At 36.3% G+C, this 17,211-nt stretch overlaps 6 protein-coding genes across 9 annotated transcripts; 3 read left to right on the top strand and 3 right to left on the bottom strand.

Moving 5' to 3' along the window:
- Positions 1-2,917: 2,917 nt before the first annotated feature.
- Positions 2,918-7,740, top strand: LOC108469641 (E3 ubiquitin-protein ligase At4g11680-like). 2 transcript variants are annotated; one of them, XM_017770602.2, is made up of 7 exons: positions 2,918-3,810; positions 4,077-4,199; positions 4,312-4,444; positions 4,770-4,934; positions 5,035-6,024; positions 6,158-6,213; positions 6,552-7,740. In XM_017770602.2, the coding sequence occupies exons 1-5, from the start codon at positions 3,254-3,256 to the stop codon at positions 5,200-5,202; spliced, it is 1,146 nt and encodes a 381-aa protein (XP_017626091.1). In that variant the 5' UTR covers positions 2,918-3,253; the 3' UTR covers positions 5,203-6,024; positions 6,158-6,213; positions 6,552-7,740. The 2 variants fall into 2 exon arrangements, with proteins under 2 accessions (XP_017626091.1, XP_017626092.1); XM_017770603.2 differs by lacking the exons at positions 6,158-6,213; positions 6,552-7,740 and having other exon boundaries at positions 2,993-3,810; positions 4,080-4,199; positions 5,035-5,500.
- LOC108469642 (uncharacterized) lies at positions 6,554-7,740 on the top strand. Of its 2 annotated transcripts, XM_053018460.1 has the most exons (2): positions 6,554-7,153; positions 7,284-7,370. In XM_053018460.1, exons 1-2 carry the CDS (start codon positions 6,554-6,556, stop codon positions 7,296-7,298), a joined length of 615 nt encoding a protein of 204 aa, XP_052874420.1. In that variant the 3' UTR covers positions 7,299-7,370. The 2 variants fall into 2 exon arrangements, with proteins under 2 accessions (XP_052874420.1, XP_017626094.1); XM_017770605.2 differs by having other exon boundaries at positions 6,554-7,740.
- Positions 7,726-9,965, bottom strand: LOC108469643 (heat stress transcription factor B-2b-like). The gene is made up of 3 exons (XM_017770607.2): positions 9,741-9,965; positions 9,004-9,367; positions 7,726-8,884 (listed from the first exon to the last, which is right to left on the bottom strand). The coding sequence occupies exons 2-3, from the start codon at positions 9,259-9,261 to the stop codon at positions 8,207-8,209; spliced, it is 936 nt and encodes a 311-aa protein (XP_017626096.1). The 5' UTR covers positions 9,262-9,367; positions 9,741-9,965; the 3' UTR covers positions 7,726-8,206.
- An 860-nt stretch (positions 9,966-10,825) lies between these two features.
- LOC108470266 (protein phosphatase inhibitor 2-like) lies at positions 10,826-12,687 on the bottom strand. Its single transcript, XM_017771561.2, has 4 exons — positions 12,579-12,687; positions 11,574-11,686; positions 11,347-11,472; positions 10,826-11,268 (listed from the first exon to the last, which is right to left on the bottom strand). Exons 1-4 carry the CDS (start codon positions 12,581-12,583, stop codon positions 11,012-11,014), a joined length of 501 nt encoding a protein of 166 aa, XP_017627050.1. The 5' UTR covers positions 12,584-12,687; the 3' UTR covers positions 10,826-11,011.
- On the top strand, positions 12,598-17,152 carry LOC108470264 (DEAD-box ATP-dependent RNA helicase 47, mitochondrial). Its single transcript, XM_017771557.2, has 2 exons — positions 12,598-13,165; positions 13,632-17,152. The coding sequence occupies exon 2, from the start codon at positions 13,747-13,749 to the stop codon at positions 15,400-15,402; it is 1,656 nt and encodes a 551-aa protein (XP_017627046.1). The 5' UTR covers positions 12,598-13,165; positions 13,632-13,746; the 3' UTR covers positions 15,403-17,152.
- On the bottom strand, positions 15,663-16,935 carry LOC108470265 (CASP-like protein 4A4). Of its 2 annotated transcripts, none has more exons than XM_017771559.2 (3): positions 16,451-16,935; positions 16,163-16,298; positions 15,663-16,089 (listed from the first exon to the last, which is right to left on the bottom strand). In XM_017771559.2, exons 1-3 carry the CDS (start codon positions 16,933-16,935, stop codon positions 15,901-15,903), a joined length of 810 nt encoding a protein of 269 aa, XP_017627048.1. In that variant the 3' UTR covers positions 15,663-15,900. The 2 variants fall into 2 exon arrangements, with proteins under 2 accessions (XP_017627048.1, XP_052887633.1); XM_053031673.1 differs by having other exon boundaries at positions 16,240-16,298.
- Positions 17,153-17,211: the final 59 nt, after the last annotated feature.

Raw genomic sequence — 17,211 nt, 5'->3', positions numbered from 1 at the left:
CTCACTCAAGTCAAGAGGAGAGACTTATATAGCTTTCAAGTCCCGTGGGACATGTAAATGCCACATGTAGAACACATATAGTTCATGTGCCCATAGCCATACAACATTTGACAAGGTGAGATATCGATAAGGTCATCTTCGAATTTGATCGATCATGGTTTCCATGCATGGTGGTTGATCTAGTGAAGTCTTCCAAGTATGGTGAATATGTACACCAATAGCCCTTTGTCGAAGGGAAGGTTATAAAATGACCTTGCTCAAGACAAAAAAATGTTAAAGGAAATTTTTATGTCGTTGACAAGATGTTTATAATAAGGTCTTGCCTGTATAAAGAGATTCTATTTACCAAAAATATTATGTATAGAACTACTTGTAGAGTTAATTAAAAAAATAATTACAAAATTTGTTTTAATTTGGTTACTCTTGAAAAACCTAAAAAGGTAAACAAAGAAGGTGTTAAGCCAAACAAATTCAAAAGATAGGATAGGCTTGGAGGCAAAATCACATTGTAGGCAAGCGAACCGGTAAGATATGATAGCGTTGAAGGTAAGGAAACCAAAAGATAGGACAACATACTAAAGTAGATATGAAATTATGTATATTTACGTATAGAAACATACATACTTTTTCATTTTTTTTATTTTAATATTTTCATAAAAGTGATATACAAGTTAATTTCCATGTATATCATTAAAATAAATTATCATTATTGTATAAATTTAATTTTTCAATAGAAAGAATCATGACACATTACAAAATTTCGTATAAAATTAAGCCCTCTATATAGGATTTCTTTTATAAGAAGTTTGGTTTTTGAAAATTACTCATAATAGTTTATTTGGTAATATAAAAATCACCTACTAATAATTCATCCATAAAAGAAATCAAATGATTAATAGAATTGAGAAGTTTATTCAAGAACAGATTCCACAAAATCAAATTTTAGGCTACTAACATAATTTAGTTGACTACTTTGTTTAAACATAATTAAGTCAACAAATCAAATCAGTCCCAAAAACAAATTAATTTTGAACCATAAACATGGATATTTCTTTCATAAAGCTTGGTATTGGAACCAACACATGCATTAAATAATTTAGTTATAAATCCAAATTTGGTATATATGAATTTTGCAATTTGTCTATCTAATTGAGGTGACAACTGGGTGTTATTGGTTTGGTTTCCACCATTTTTTTTCTAAAATTTTTCAATCATTTATTATAATATGATTTGATTCGATGTTTAGTTTTAAATTTTTAAATTTATTTTGATACAATCAACTTTCCTTTATGACTTTTGAATATTATTAGATAAATTTATAATTTTTTTATAAATATTTTAGAAAAATAGTACCTTTTCAAGAATTTTAATTTAATTTAAATAATCTCAATTTTTGAACTACACTGATAATTTTCAATAATTTTTACTCCATACCTACACTCCATGTGAATCCAAATGATTGAACCATAAAAGTTGTGGACAAATATTAATAATGATTTTGTCCAAGAATCTTAAATTGTTTCTATAATTTATATAAACCTATATATAAAAGTTCAGCCTTTCCTATAAGACATGTGCATATGTTTTTTTTTCATTATTTTATAATCGTTCAAATTTCAATTCTACCTCATAATTTTACATTTCCGTAATTTTATTATAAAATTTAATCTAAAAATTTAGACGAAAGACACCTTAACAATTATCTTTTAAAATATCAAATATATCAAGATTTAAGCATAACAAATTTTATCCGTTTCCTCATGAGCGAAGCTTTAAAATTTTTTAGGGAGCATGATGAAATTTTAATTTTTATAATTTATATTTTATAATTTGTAAAGGATTAAATTAAATTTTATAATTTTAAGGAGACTAAAGTGTAATTTTACTTTTACTAATTTAAAATTTTTAAAAAATTTTAAGGGTCTAAAATATAATTTTCCATTTTAGGGGGCCGGAGCCCATGCCAGCCCCCCTGGCTAAGCCCTGCGTTTCCTTATCCAACATTTTCTAAATATTTTATTTAAATACAATTATCAGTCATTAAATATGAATTTTAATCAAACTTTTACTAAAAGTAGTTTATTATCTAATATTTAAATAATTATATTTAATATTTTAAAGTAAATTAAAAATATTCACTATAATATATATTTTTTTATTTTTCATATCATCTAACTATCTATATTCAAGATTCATAATTACCTCTCAACTTTAATTTTTTTAAACCTACCAATATATTTGAAAAATGAATAAAATCATTGAAAATAGAGGCAAAAATGTTTCCTCAAGACACCTATACTGCATTGCACTTAATGAAAAATAATTTGGATAAAATATTAAAATTTTAGTCCGGTTTAGCTTGTGTGTATTAAAATTTTTATATTATTTTTATATAAAAATTTAAAGAATATAATACATCAAATACATTAATAATATTAAAGTTATAAAAAATTAAAATATATATACACTTAAATAACAAGCAAATACCTTTAAAATATTAGTAAAATTAATAATAAAATAAGAGTTATACAATATCCAAATAATAACAACAAAATAATAGTAATACAATAGTAAAATGATAACAAAACAATAAAAATAAAAATATTTTTTAAAAATTTGGATCAAATTGGGCTGTGTAAAAAAAGCTTATCTTGAAGCTTAGTCATTTAAAAATAGGTCATATTTTTTTATCTAAACCTATTTTTCACGCCTATATTTTTACCTAAACCCTTTCACTTTTCAAGTGCGCCTTCGAATTAAACCGGATGACCCAACCCATGAATAAGTCTAATCACATATATCAAAAAAAAATTTGAAAAAAGGTAATTATATATTTTTAAATATGATTAATTTTAGCATGTAATAGTGATATTATGCAAATAATTATAATAAGTTGTAATAATGAAATCTTTTAAACAAGTTGTTTGAGTGATGATTGAAGCAAAAAAACATTGGAAGTAGGAGAGGCGAAAAACCGTTTTTTAACCATTTACAAAGTTAAAAAATTCTCTGTTTTTAAATTAAATAATCATTATGCCATTATTACAGGTATAACGATGACATAATAAAGATGGGGTTTCCAAGCCCGGCAGCCTATTGTCCGATGGTGTGATAACGACATTCATCAAACTACCAACATTCACGAACCCTAACTTATCCCATTTCCTTACACATTTCAACAAACAATCCTTATTTTATATTTTTATTGTCCTAAAACCATTTCAAATCCATTTTTTTTGAGAATTTCCCAACGATGGCTTCGACGATTCCAACGAACCGATCCTCCTCTGATGACATTACCGACACGACGCCCTTTCTGTCACCAACAAGCAACGTTTCAAACGACGACTCCTCCACGCGTCGGACCGTTCGTCGCCAGAGTCTCCGCGATGCGGCTAGGTTCTTGCGCCGAGCCAGCAGCCGAAGGATGATGCGTGAGCCGTCCATGCTGGTTCGAGAAACCGCCGCCGAGCAGCTCGAGGAGCGTCAGAGCGATTGGGCGTATTCTAAGCCCGTAGTTGTTCTCGATATTATCTGGAATTTAGCGTTCGTGGTGGTGGCAGTTGGTATTTTGATTTTGAGCAGGAACGAGAGCCCTGATATGCCGTTGAGGCTTTGGATAATTGGGTATGCTTTCCAGTGTTTCTTGCATATTGTTTGCGTTTGTGTGGAGTATAGGCGACGGAGGAGGCGGCAGAGCACGGAATACAGGCCATTTAATGCAGGGGAGGAAGGGGATTTGAGCCCTGGATCGAGGGTGGATTCAGAGCAGTACGTGTCGTTGGCCCAGTTGGAAGATGATGGTGGAAGGTATACAATTATTTCGATTATTAGAGCTATATTGGCATTTGATGATTTCCACTGGTTAATCATAGTTTTAGATCATTCTTTACATATTGCTTCTTATTGGTTAATTGCTGGAATTGAGATGCAATTGGGGGCTAATAATCTGCCCTGTGCATTTGACATTAGTTGAATTAAGTGATTGATAATTTTATTATCATCTTTGGCACGTATGTCTGTTTTATAGTTGTATGAGATACTGGTGGCTAACCAGTTGAAATTGATGTTTTCAGTAGTGCTGCAAAGCATCTGGAATCTGCAAATACGATGTTTTCATTCATATGGTGGATCATTGGATTCTATTGGGTATCTATAGGTGGCCAAGCAATGGCACGTAGCTCCCCTCAGCTTTATTGGTTAGCTCTTATATCGTTTTTTTCGCTCTTGTTTTTTCGTTGTTTTAAGGGTTTTTTTTTTTTTTTGCCTTGTAACCTGATCCTAATTCTTTTGATGCTACTTTCTTTGCAGGCTTTGTATAATTTTTCTCGGGTTTGATGTGTTCTTTGTTGTTTTCTGCGTTGCACTGGCATGCATAATCGGCATTGCAGTTTGCTGCTGTCTTCCATGTATTATTGCCATCTTATATGCTGTGGCAGATCAGGTAACTTTCATCCTGCTGCATGTAAGATTATCATGAACATCTTGTTTGCAATGGGATGGTTAATGGATGTAAATGTGATTAGTAAATTTTGAAGTTGACTTATAACCGCCTAGTTAGTATGGGAAAGGCCTTTTTGTGTTCTTGTCTGAATTATGAGCTTTCTACATGAACATAGTTCAAATTGATAGAGGTTTGTTTTCGGAAAGATGATACGATGTAATAGTGGACTTGTGATGTAATACATACTTTGAATGTTGAATTCTACTTGATGACCATGATTTAAGCACTTCTCATTTTACTTGCTTCATGTGACCACTTGCATCAGGAGGGAGCTTTGAAGGAAGATATTGATCAGTTATTGAAATTCAAATTTAAAAAAATTGGCAGTGACAAGAAATCTGCTGCTGATGTCCAAGAACCTGTTGGGGGAATAATGACTGAATGTGGTACAGATTCCCCGTTGGAACGTGTTCTTCCCATGGATGATGCAGTAAGTTCATCTCTTTTGTTTTTGGTTTTTGCACTATTTCCATCTGTCCCTAGTCTTTCATTCTTAAGTACCTAAATTTTGATTCCGGGTTAATTTGTAGGAATGTTGCATTTGCCTTTCTGCCTACGATGAAGGAGTTGAACTAAGGGAACTTCCTTGCGGTCACCATTTTCACTGTGCTTGTGTAGATAAGTGGTTGTACATCAATGCTACCTGCCCTCTCTGCAAGTATAACATCTTAAAGAGTCAAAACCACGAGGAAGTGTAAAAAACGGGACCTCTGCATATGATGTTAACTCTAGATGCATTATAATGCAGTTGATACACACAGGTTATGGTATTGTTGTTTCTTTTAGTGGTAGTCATAGATGTTGTTGATCATATGCTGGTTTGCAATCTTGTTATGCTTGTTTTAGCTCTGACCCTCGCAGAGTTATTGTGTATATTAATGTTTCCGTGGGGGCATATAGGCACTAACGGAGTTGAAGAACTCGGTTTACATCTGTTCGCTGTTGCTGTATGTCACAGACTATTATTGTTAAAGGCTTTTCTTTCTGTATTTTGAATGTGCAAGTGCAAGAGGTGTTATTACATTACTGGAAATCTCTCTTTAAAACCAGTATTTATCCAGTTTCAAATTTTGAAGATGAATAAAGTTAAATTGGGTTCAAATTCTTACTGTCAATGTGTGAACGTTTATTAAATTGAGACAATAACAAGTAATATTGAAAGACCAAGTAATTGCGTTTTTGGTATATTTATTCCTTTTACCCTCGTTTGGTCGGGTCATCAACTCAATGGAACAATTACAAAATGACCAAAGTAAAAACATTACTATCTATCTATAAATCTTTTTATTCCTGTAAATTCCCAAAGCAGCATAGCCAACCCTAGCTTCCCTTTTCTCCACAAACCCACTAAAAAAAACTCCGCGATTCCCCAATTGAGACACAGATAACCTTCCAGCAGTCGCCGCTTTTCAACAGTGTGAATTTGATGAATTTGGTTTAGAAAGTTGTGGAAATCTGCAATCTTTCTTTGATCTTATCCTTTTTTTTTGGATTAATTTGCAATAAACTAGAAGGTTGAGGTACGTTTTCATTTTTCTTGTTTTTTTTTTTTTTTTTTTTTTTGATTCGCTGTTTTCCTTGTATATATTGTGTTCTCTTTTATGATTTACCCTTTTCATTTCTGGGTTTTTATGATTGGTTTCAAAATTGCAGGATTTGGGCTGTTATTTTTATTGGAATTGATTCGATAGTGCTTTCATAACTCACAGGTAATTGTTATATAGTGTATGATATAGATTAACTAATAGAACCCTTTGGCTAATTCTTCAATTGAGGAGTTTTCCCCAAAGCTAATTAGGAAGAAAAAAATTCGAGAATCTTGCCTTGTTCTTATATTAATCAATTAATTAGCGTCTCTAGCTAATTAAAATATTTGCATCCTAAAATTTGTTATGAAAAGAAATTATATATACTGGGGTTGGATTTTTTTTCTTAACATGAAATCTGTTGTGCCATATTTATTAAACTTGTGGTGTACATGTCGTGGTTTAATATCATATCCGAAATTACCATGTCTGAAATATCTTCAACTATTTCATTGTTGCAGCTATGAAGGAAGAAGATGTGAACCGATGCCAGATTCAAGAATGGTACCCAAAATTTAAATCAGTGTCGATTAGGACATTCATTCATGAGCTTCCTGAATCTTTTGTCCAGTACCTACTCGATGATTCGGGACCTTTCCTCCTTCCCGCTTCAATCTCAAACGAGGATGCCTTTCCGAATAGAATTCATAATCCAGAAGAGGAGGAAGATTATCAAGTATCAGAAGGATCCGGAGATGAAGCAGAAGCTTTTTCGGCCCCTTGTTTCCCAGAACTTGAGTTGAAGATCAAGGAGTCAATTGAAACCCTTGGGGGTGCAATCTTTCCTAAGTTGAATTGGAGTGCACCCAAGGACTCTGCATGGATAAGCACCTCCGGGACACTCCGATGCACTACATTCAGCGAGATTGCTCTCTTGCTTCGTTCATCTGACTCTTTGATCCATGATCTATGTCATGCATATGATTCATGCAGTGACAAAACCATGTCAAGACCCCCTGAATTCTTCCTTGCCCTTCGGAAATGGTATCCACGTTTCCAACCCGAAATGGAATTCCGTTGTTTTGTAAAAGGGCAGACGCTTGTTGGTATTTCACAACGGGAGGTGACTACATTTTATCCAGTTCTTCAAGAGAAGAAAAACAATGTTGAAGTGTTGATTGAAGAATTCTTCAATGACAATGTGAGGGTGAAATTTGAATCAGATGATTACACATTTGATGTTTATGTTACAGAGGATGAACGTGTAAAGGTGTTGGATTTCAATCCTTGGGGTGCTTTTACATTGCCTTTGCTGTTCACCTGGGAGGAATTGGAGCAGAAAGCCAGGGAAGGAGATGATTTGGAGTTGAGAATTGTAGAGAGCCGATGCGGTGTTCGGCCAGGTTTAAAGACAGCAGTACCATATGATTACTTGGATGTTAGTGCAGGGAGTGGCTGGGACCAATTCCTGAGAAATGCTAGTGAAGAGTTGCAACAGCAGACCAAGTCACCTGAAGCTGGAGCATAAGAACTTTAGGTCCAAAATTGATGCTGTAATTGTTACTCCTCCCAATTCATGTTACCGAGTCAAATGCATTGCTATCATAGGCAGAATTCGCCATTTTAAGCTAGTCATTGATTTTGAGTTGTTGGGAATATTCATTCTAAAACCTTTAAGCAAAGAGACAATGATAGTTTTGTTTTGGATAAGTTTCTCTTTAAAGCTCAACACGTGTTAAGGGCCAACTTTGTCTTAACATGGTCTCACAATCCCCACATCTCTTCTACAAATCTCCTCCTGCGTTTAATCTCTTAACACCTACATCACATATTCTAATATAATGCAATAAACCCACCAAAGCAACTCTATCATAAATGAACTTTAGATTTATTTAGATTTTGTTGATTTTTTTTTTTTTTACAAAGGTATGGATACATAATTGACCATCGCCCAAAGGCTGGCTGGATGGACCCCTTAATGTCGTTTGGCATCCGAAGCGCTGTCGTTTTGGTCTCTGTAAGGAGTTTCTGATTCCAGAAGCAACCAGAACAAATGCTTCCCACACGCGACGTGTCGTGTTCCCAAAAGCGTCTTTCTTCGAAATACGCTCACGTGGGACCACTTAATCGTTATCATCCACTGATTAAGGATCAGATTGTTAATCACTGGATTTGATCATTTCCCTAGCTCCAGCCACGAAGAATCCTGATCATCACTCTTCCCATCCAACGGCTCTGCTTTAACCCCGGCCTCACACTCCATCTCCTGCTGTTGTTCTTGATTATTATTCTGCTCCTCCACCGAATCCTCTCTCCTCACGCGCTTCAGCCCAATCGAAACTCCGAACAATTTCGGCGTTACATCCTCCTCCATATCCACCGCCTCCTTCGGACCCATGCCTTCCGCTTTCGTACCCGAATTCTTCGCCGGCAAAAGATCCAACGCCTTACCTTCGGCTGAATTTGAATTATTTTCCGACTGACCTGAAGCATAGTTCGTCATCAAAGTTAGTATATTGTTGCACAATCCCTTCAACTGAGTCAACTCGTGGTTCAGCTGCATGTTCTCTTTTCTGAGCCTCTCGTTCTCCTCTAAAAGCTCTGGCGTCGTGCTGCTCGTCGTTCGGTGCAAAACGGTGGCAAGAGGCGGCGAGTTGGACGAAATGACCTGCTCATCGCCTGAATTGGATGGGGAAACCTTGCAAGGAATCGCCGCCACGGTCACCGTCGCGGCAGGAGCAGTAGTGGTAGGAGTCATTTTCCGACGTTGTATGTCTCGGAGAAGTCCTTTCTCACCTCTTCGGAAACAATCGTTAGCGAACTCCCATCGATCCGGCACTACCTTCCTGAATCCCTAAAAAAGACAAGAAAAATAACCTGTCTAAATCAACTGATTATAATCGAAAACTTATCTCTCTCTCTATACGACTGGTGGTAATCATAGTATTCAAATCTACACTTTTTCCCACTTACATATGTGTTGAGCTGGCGCACAAAGCTAGAGAAGTTGTTATGTTTGAAGTACTTAGGGAGCAAATCACGGGCGAATTCAGCGGGGCGCCAAACAATGAAGGTTGATCCATCTTCGTTCCATGAAATCATGTCATTAACGGAGGGATCGTCGACGAGTTGATAGGTTTTGGTAAGGAACGGAGTAGGTAAAGATCGTTGGGAGTCAGCGGCACCACTGGCGGTGGATTCGCTGGGTTGGTCCGCCGGCAATGATGCCATGCGGTTCGATTCTGAATCCGAACCGTACAGAACGGGGACTTTCCAGACAAAGAGAGAGAGATTCCTTGGGCGAACCTTTAGCTCTTTAAAAGGTGATTAACTCTAACTAGATCGAACAAAAGTAAAAAGTTACAATATATATATCAGCATATAATAATGCTCCTGTTTGGTAGCCGAGAAAATGTTGTAAAAGAAATTAAACAAATGAACAAAGAAATCTCTTGGATGTTTCTAGCTGAAAATATGTAAGATTAGTCGGCCAAATTCAACTGCTAGTGTCATATATATATATATATATATATATATATTAAGAACTCAAGTTAATACTAACAGTTTCTTCTTGTTGTGATCTATTTGACCTAATCAAGGACTTGACTCGTGTCTTTTATCAATCAAAGACAAATACGTTTTACAAAATCAAAATATTCAAATCTAACAAGAAGAAGAAGAAGTGGTAAAAGGAGTATCAAAATAAGTACCCGTAACTGGAAGAAAACTATAATTATTTTCCCACCAACCGAACAAGAAGCAAGAAACCAGACTCATGCGATCAGACACCGTTGAAAGGCGGCGCGTTACGAGTGGGAGATGGAGGTAGGTTTTGTTATTTTCTGGAAGGTTCTGGGTAGAGAATAAGTGATAAAAGGTAGAATAAAGGGAAATAGCGGATTCGAGAAGAAGGAAATAAAAAAGAAATAAAAAGAAAATTGAAAAAGGGGAAGTACGTGGAGCACACGCGCCAAAAAGGAATTCGCCAGAAGGTATCATGTGTTTACTGTCTCTTCCAGAAACTTCTCTGTATTCTTGGGTAAAAGATTAAAGTAAGCGGTAACTGTTCAAATATTTAGGGATTTATTACAGCGCAACCGTAAAGTTGTGCTTAAACGTGGTTTTGGGTGAAGATAGTGAGAGGTTGAGATATGATTGGATGGCCCGAGAGTGGATATACAAAGGGGTCTGTGATTGTGCCGCGTGGAGGATGGGACAATGGACTTTATTACCAATAAAATAAATTAACTAGTTCCACTTTACCTTATAAATTTAACTTGAGACTTTCTTTGGTCAAATTCTTACAAACCTCCTATACTGTGCTCTAGATTACATTTTAGTTTTTGAGAAAATTAATTCATGTGAATAAGATGAGTGAGCACAACAATCTTTCCTTTAAAATCATATGTTTATGTATAAGGTATAATAAAAAAAATAACCCTTAAATCTTTACACATTTATTTAATTTGACCTTTTTATTTTATAGGAAGTAAAATAGCATTTTTTTCAAATTAATAAAATTAAAGGACAATTTTTTTTAAAAAACTCAATTAAATCCTTTTAAAATTTAAAAGGTTATTTAAAAATTATAAGGGCATATGTACTTCATGGCTACCACATTAACTATCACATACGTATATTTAAAATTTTAATATTTTAGTATACTGTTCTACTTAAAGAAACGCAATCCACTTAGACACGTACTTGTTTTGGATTTGGTGGTCAACTGCACGCTTACTTGGAGCTAAAGCTTTGCAAATGTGTCAAGAAAGCCATCAAAAGTCAACCCTTGGTATGCTTAGATTTATACGACGGTTCAGACACTTTATAAAATCAATTAACATAACATAAACATGCCCTATTCATGTTTAAATATACGTTGTGACATGAAAATGCCTAAACAAACTGACTTCTTCTCTTTCTTTTTTTTTTAATCAATGATTGCTAGATATTGACATGACTTTTCTAGTTAACCAAAATGTCAGTATTGAGGGAAACTCAGATCATCGGTTTCCTCTATGTCAATATTTTGCAGAATTTCATCATCATCATCCTCGATATCAATTTCTATTGAATCGATGTCGAGGGTTGAACCTGAACCGGAAACATGTATACCGTTATCAAGCTCATCGTCGAGAGAGCAGCCCTTTTCTTGTACTTCTTTCACTTTGTTGAACTCGTCATAATGTGCTCTCCTTCTCTCCTCAAAGCTCACAGTATCTTTTTGTTTTGCTAAGCCTGCAAACAATGCCACAATTAACTTAGGATTAGATGATTAATGTTCCAATTTGTAGGCCTTATTGATAATTCAAACACCTTGATCTTCGTCTCGGCAGGTTTCTCCAAACGGGCTATTGTGCTCTTCAGTGAAAGCTAGTTTGTTCAAGGCATTTTTTAAGGCTTCAGCATGTGCAGCAAAGTCGATGCTTTCAACAGAAGAACCTATAAAAGAAACCCAGTAGCATGAAATAACCAAAGATATCATCATAGCAAATTCCACCAAGAAAACAAGCTGCAAATTGTGAACAAAAGGGTCACTTTACCATCTTCTTCAATCCTTGATGGGTAAGGTGTTTTAGGTTCATCAATTTTTTTCGTTTCTTGTTTGTTTGCCTCAATTTCCCTGAGATTAGCCTCGTTCCAACTTACACGTTTCCTAATCCGAAACAGAGACGGGTACTTGTAAATGCAACTTTATTTGTCGACATAAACTAGCACTAACATAGGACTACAATGATCAATCACATTTCTATCTACAAATACGCAATATGATGCAGTGCCCACATTCACAATCAAAACTGCAGCTTCCTTTAGCACTTGATAACACATTAACTAACACTATAAATAGAAAGATTCAAACAAACCCGGAATTCGAATTCTCCCAGTTAACCCACCATCTCATCTTCTCCTTAATGGAGGACTCATTTTGGTCCTTTCTGAGGCAAAACTACTTACACCAGGTACCAGACAAGGCAATATAAAATTTTAGCTTATAACATCAGTTAATAAATTTTAAAGAAGCAGTAAAGTTAATTAAGTTATAACAACCTTAGTTAAGTGCCTACATAATGAAGGCTAAATCATTAAACGTGTAGGCTTCATTATCAAGTTTAGCAACCAACAATAATGTCTCTATAGCCCCCCAAACATAAGAAATTGCTAAGTAATGTGTAAATGTTCTAAAAGTTCTTAATTATAAGCATACTGCATAATTGTATTGAGTATGATTGGCCCAAAGACTTGCAATTCTTTTCCAATATCAGAAACTATGAAACCACAATATATTTGGGTAAAAACATGTTAAACTTTTTATAGTTAGATGTTAGTTTAAACTTCAAATCAACATGAATTTGGAAATTCTCATCTCTCTATGATAAGAGCCCAGTTTCAGTCACAATCTAGAGAGCTTTTACACTATAGATGAGGTAAACGAACTCAAAAATAGAAGTTGTATTTAAATGGATTAAGCCAACAAAAGCAGAGAAAAATGATATTTTATATATAAAGAATGAAAGTCTAGAGTGGAAGAATCATTAAAATAAAAATACTTCATCTTTTTCAGGCTGTTGTTGTTAATGGCGGGTTTTGATACCCATTAAGCACGCGGATGTCTTCACAAGGTTCGATTGAAAAAAGAAAAGAAAAGAAAGGAACGGCAACTACATCTAGACATGGATTGAACATGACGTAAGGACAAAAACTGAGTCAAAGGGAGAAGAAAAGAAAATGCGAAATGGAAACAAGAAAGAAAAGATAGGGATCGAAGGTAAATGGCAATTGGTGAAAAGAACCTGCTACTCGAAGTTTAGCTTTGAACAACTTTTTGGGGTTTTAAGGAAAGATTTTGAAACGGGGGACCATAGAATAGTTTTGTTAGATTCTTCAGCCATACCTTTCAATATTCGTTTTTGGAGTTGAGTCGATGATTGATGAGCCCAAATTTTGGTTCAACCCTCAAAAATTTGTATTTGCCTAGCCCTAAAGCTTTAAATTTGGGTTTGAAACTAGATGGGCCACGGGTATTATCCGAAACTTTTTAAGTTCGCCCCTTGCAAAGAAGCCAATCCGAAACACTCCGAGTTTACTACTCCCACGCAGAGTTAGAGAGGCTATACGCTGCAGTTTGAGCTCTAAGGTGAGCTTTTCTCTTGAAAATGGAAACTCTGTATAGTCTATTTTCCATTCTTTTTCTTGGTAACCAATACTCAAAAACGATTGTTTATCATTAATGTGGCTCTAGTTTGAACATTTCTGTTAGATCCTGGCTGCACTAGTTAGCGCTGACATTGCTCTCATACTGTTCGACCAAATGTTTCAATCAGCACTGTCAATTTATCACACCTTATATTTATCATTCAAGTTGACTTCCCTTCCGTTCCTTGTAAACAAGAATTCAGATTCCATAAATTTGAAAATTTATCTGACATGTTTCGGTTGCGTTAAAGTATTGTATACACCTTAGAGCTGCTTCTTCTTCTTTTTTCAATTCTATTGATATATTGGATTGGATTCAAGTGTTTGATTGTTTTGGAAGTCGCATGTCCAGAATATATTTCTATTCATATAGCTCTGACCTTAATGCATTTTCATTCAATCTGCAGCTTGAGTTTCTGTTTCTGAAAAGCTTTTTCGCAATCCTCTGTTGTCAATGGTACTGGGTTGAGTCATTATAAAGGAGGAAAATTTCAGTTGCTAGTCAATAACAATCTGGCAAGGATGCTAGCATTACCCTCAACAAGGTTGCTTCTATTGTTTGGAGAATCATTACCCTCATCTAGGCTACCTAATTTGTCTAGGAAAGTTTGGGGCCAGACCAGTGGACGGTTTGTGAGTCAGGTTAATCCTGATAATGGACCTCTCACTCTTTCCAGCCTCGGTTTCAAAAGTGACTTTGATAAAACAAACAAGATCAAAGCGGATAAAATTGAAAGGGTTGATGTTCCTAATGAAGAACCTAAAAGTAAGGTAAGGGGTGTTGGAAGCAATGGTATAAAAACAGTTAAGGCAGTCAGGGTGAAAAAGTCACTAGAAATTGAATCAGCGCCTTTTTCTGCGAAGTCATTTTCTGAGCTTGGCCTTCCACCTATGTTGCTAGAGAGGTTAGACACAGCAGGATTCACGGTTCCAACTGATGTTCAGTCTGCAGCAGTTCCAACAATTCTCAAAGGTCATGATGTTGTGATTCAATCTTACACGGGCTCAGGAAAAACATTAGCGTATCTCCTTCCCATACTTTCTGAAGTAGGCCCACTTAAAAAGAAATCTGCTAATGGTGAGAGTGAATTTGAGAAAAAAAAAGAGATTGATGCAGTTATTGTAGCTCCCTCTAGGGAACTGGGGATGCAAATCGTTAGGGAGGTTGAAAAGCTTCTAGGTCCTACAGACAAGAAAGTTGTTCAGCAACTTGTAGGAGGTGCAAATCGATCAAGACAAGAAGAAGCTTTAAAGAAGAACAAGCCAGCCATTGTTGTTGGCACCCCTGGTCGAATTGCAGAGATCAGTGCAGCTGGGAAGCTTCACACTCATAGCTGTCGTTTCTTGGTTTTAGATGAAGTTGATGAACTCCTGTCATTTAACTTTCGGGAGGACATGCACCGGATATTGGAACATGTGGGCAGGAGAACAGGTTCTGACCCCCGTGGCTCAATTGCTAAGTGGGCTGCACGTCGGACCATTATGGTGTCTGCTACAGTTCCATTTTCAGTTATAAGGGCGGCTAGGAGCTGGGGGTCTGACCCACTTCTTGTCCAAGCTAAAAAGGTCATGCCACTTGAAGCTGTTTCGCCCTCTGGACCTGTTAATATCTTAAAACCTACATCTGGTTCAGACTCAAGCATGCGGACTCAGGCTGCATTGCAAAGCCTACCACCTGCTTTGAAACACTACCATTGTGTCGCAAAATTACAGCACAAGGTTGATACATTGAGAAGATGCGTACATGCACTTGATGCCAAGTGTGTGATAGCTTTCATGAACCATACAAAGCAGCTAAAGGATGCTGTCTTCAAGCTAGAGGCCCGTGGGATGGTAGCTGCAGAGCTGCATGGTGACCTTGGCAAGCTTGCCAGGTCAACGACTTTGAAAAAGTTCAAGAATGGAGAAGTGAGAGTTCTGGTGACAAATGAACTTTCAGCAAGGGGTTTGGATGTGGCAGAATGTGATCTTGTGGTTAATCTGGACTTGCCCACTGACTCTATCCACTATGCACACAGAGCTGGTCGAACAGGTCGGCTTGGCAGGAAAGGTACTGTGGTAACCATCTGTGAGGAGCCGGAAGTTTTTGTTGTGAAGAAGTTACAGAAACAGCTTGGAATCCCCATTCCTGCTTGTGAGTTTACAGAAGGCAAACTTAATGTCATTAAAGAAGACTAAACTTTGGGGGCTGCAGGTGATACAGGCTCTTCTTTTTCAGTATCATATTTAGAACTTGACCAGAACCTTTCCCCTGCTTCTATTTGCCTTGCTTATAGTATATCAAAGGATTATTTTGGGCCTAGTGAATATTTTTATATATAGAGAATGTAGCATTAGGCTTTTCTCTTTTTTTATAACTTTTGGTGGTTGGGGAAAGCTAGGAATATATTCTTCCTTTCCATTTCATGATGAAATTAAAGTATATTTGAAATATGGAGTACCAGTTAATGCACGTTAAACTTCATTCTTTTCTTTTTATACATGATAAATTCATTAGTTTTTCTAGTTGTTTTAGAGCCTCTAATCTTGAACATAGAATCAAAGTCTCAACAAGTTAAGGAGTACCGACTTGACCAAACTCCATGTGTATGGTTACAGAATTATTTATGGCCCATGGATGGGCTTTTAAGTAAGAAGCAGAATGAAGCCCCTGTATAACACCAACAGTAAGTGACATCACCAGACGATTCTCTTGCAAAGCTTGTAGCCAGACAAGAGAGCAGAGATTGCTATAACCAGAAAAGTTGCCAAGGACATGCTAGTTGATACAATGGTTCCCTTCCAAAGTGGTGTGCTTTGCCCAACCTGTTGTTGAATGATCGGTATTGCTACTGAAGCAGATGAGATGACAAGGTAGCCCATCAACTGTACAGGCAACCCAGGTAGGAATTAGTTATCATACAAATTAACTACTGTCTAAAATGGGGAGTGCGCTTGCCTGGTCGAAGACAAAGCTAAAGTAGTCTGAGGTCTTGTCTGAGATTAGAATGCCTCCGTGAGCAATGTCAGAAATACCTTTAAACAGTTGGAGAGCTGCGTAAAGGAAAGCTAAAATAGCTACAATGAAGCTATATCTACACAAAGACAAAGATAATCCTTGTTTAGTGCAGAGTGAACTTCGATGATTGAAGTATTCTGATGAGAATAAGAAAGATGGATTTCTTACTTGCTTACATTAGTTAGTAATCTTGTCAAATAATTAAAGCAAAAACATAGCTATGCTTACATTAGTTCAGGGTACTCGGTGAAGCTAGGCGATCGTTGGCCACTGTTGTTATTTGCGGGTGGAGTAGCCAGTGTGAGGGCTGAAATAAAGGAGAAGAGAAGCTGCAAGAATCGAAGGAAGAGATTTAAATGATGTATGGAAGGTGTATAAGTTCGCCGTGTAGTAGTCCCTGAGAAAGAAAATGGTGAAGGGGTTGGAAATGGGTGTTGAGTGTGAGAATTAGCCACTGACACAGGGGAAACACCAGCCATTTTTGTACAAGCAACCGCCATAACATGCTCACTTTCTTCTTTCACTGCTCCATCTTTGATTTGAACCTTCCTCGAAGCTGCTTTTGACAAATATTGAGGGAGCCTTCCCTTCAAAGTGATCTTTTGGATATGGAAATCCTTGAAAATGTAGTTGGTAATTGCATGCAGTTTCAAGGGAAGTTTCCTGTTAGTCATGCTTGACCAAATTGCAGGGTTGACTTTTGTTTCCCCCATCAGCCACGCTAGTATGAAAGACTATAAGTGAGCTTGACCATGCAGGTTTATTTATATAATTGAGTTATGAATTTCTTTCCTTCGATAAATACCACCATATGCTTGATCTCAACATGCCGATTTTATTAGATTAGAATGGTTAGGGGTGTAATTAAGATTTCAGAAGCTTGTAACCTGATGATGGAATTGTCAAAAATGATATATTAAAAACTAAGAACCCATGTGATGACCTAAATGGTTAGTGTGTTTACCATCTCAGATGTAGCCTGAGTTCGA

This window comes from Gossypium arboreum, chromosome 8 (genome assembly GCF_025698485.1).
Source record: "Gossypium arboreum isolate Shixiya-1 chromosome 8, ASM2569848v2, whole genome shotgun sequence".
NCBI classification, from domain to species: domain Eukaryota; kingdom Viridiplantae; phylum Streptophyta; class Magnoliopsida; order Malvales; family Malvaceae; genus Gossypium; species Gossypium arboreum.
Note: the sequence above shows the minus strand (reverse complement) of the source record. Positions and strands in the feature narration are given on the sequence as shown.

Bases quoted from the DNA above. Each gene is read 5' to 3' on its own strand.
- LOC108469641 (XM_017770602.2), top strand. From the start codon at position 3,254: ATGGCTTCGACGATTCCAACGAACCGATCCTCCTCTGATGACATTACC. The intron at 4,200-4,311 runs GTTAGCTCTTAT...CTTTCTTTGCAG, and splicing joins AGCTCCCCTCAGCTTTATTG to GCTTTGTATAATTTTTCTCG. The intron at 4,935-5,034 runs GTAAGTTCATCT...GTTAATTTGTAG, and splicing joins TTCTTCCCATGGATGATGCA to GAATGTTGCATTTGCCTTTC.
- LOC108469642 (XM_017770605.2), top strand. From the start codon at position 6,554: ATGAAGGAAGAAGATGTGAACCGATGCCAGATTCAAGAATGGTACCCA.
- LOC108469643 (XM_017770607.2), bottom strand. From the start codon at position 9,261: ATGGCATCATTGCCGGCGGACCAACCCAGCGAATCCACCGCCAGTGGT. The intron at 8,885-9,003 runs GTAAGTGGGAAA...TGTCTTTTTTAG, and splicing joins TGCGCCAGCTCAACACATAT to GGATTCAGGAAGGTAGTGCC.
- LOC108470266 (XM_017771561.2), bottom strand. The intron at 11,473-11,573 runs GTAAAGTGACCC...TTTCTTTTATAG, and splicing joins ATCAAGGATTGAAGAAGATG to GTTCTTCTGTTGAAAGCATC. The intron at 11,269-11,346 runs GTGTTTGAATTA...CATTGTTTGCAG, and splicing joins CTGCCGAGACGAAGATCAAG to GCTTAGCAAAACAAAAAGAT.
- LOC108470264 (XM_017771557.2), top strand. From the start codon at position 13,747: ATGCTAGCATTACCCTCAACAAGGTTGCTTCTATTGTTTGGAGAATCA.
- LOC108470265 (XM_017771559.2), bottom strand. From the start codon at position 16,935: ATGGGGGAAACAAAAGTCAACCCTGCAATTTGGTCAAGCATGACTAAC. The intron at 16,299-16,450 runs GTAAGCATAGCT...GTCTTTGTGTAG, and splicing joins ACCGAGTACCCTGAACTAAT to ATATAGCTTCATTGTAGCTA. The intron at 16,090-16,162 runs GCAAGCGCACTC...TTGCCTGTACAG, and splicing joins TTAGCTTTGTCTTCGACCAG to TTGATGGGCTACCTTGTCAT.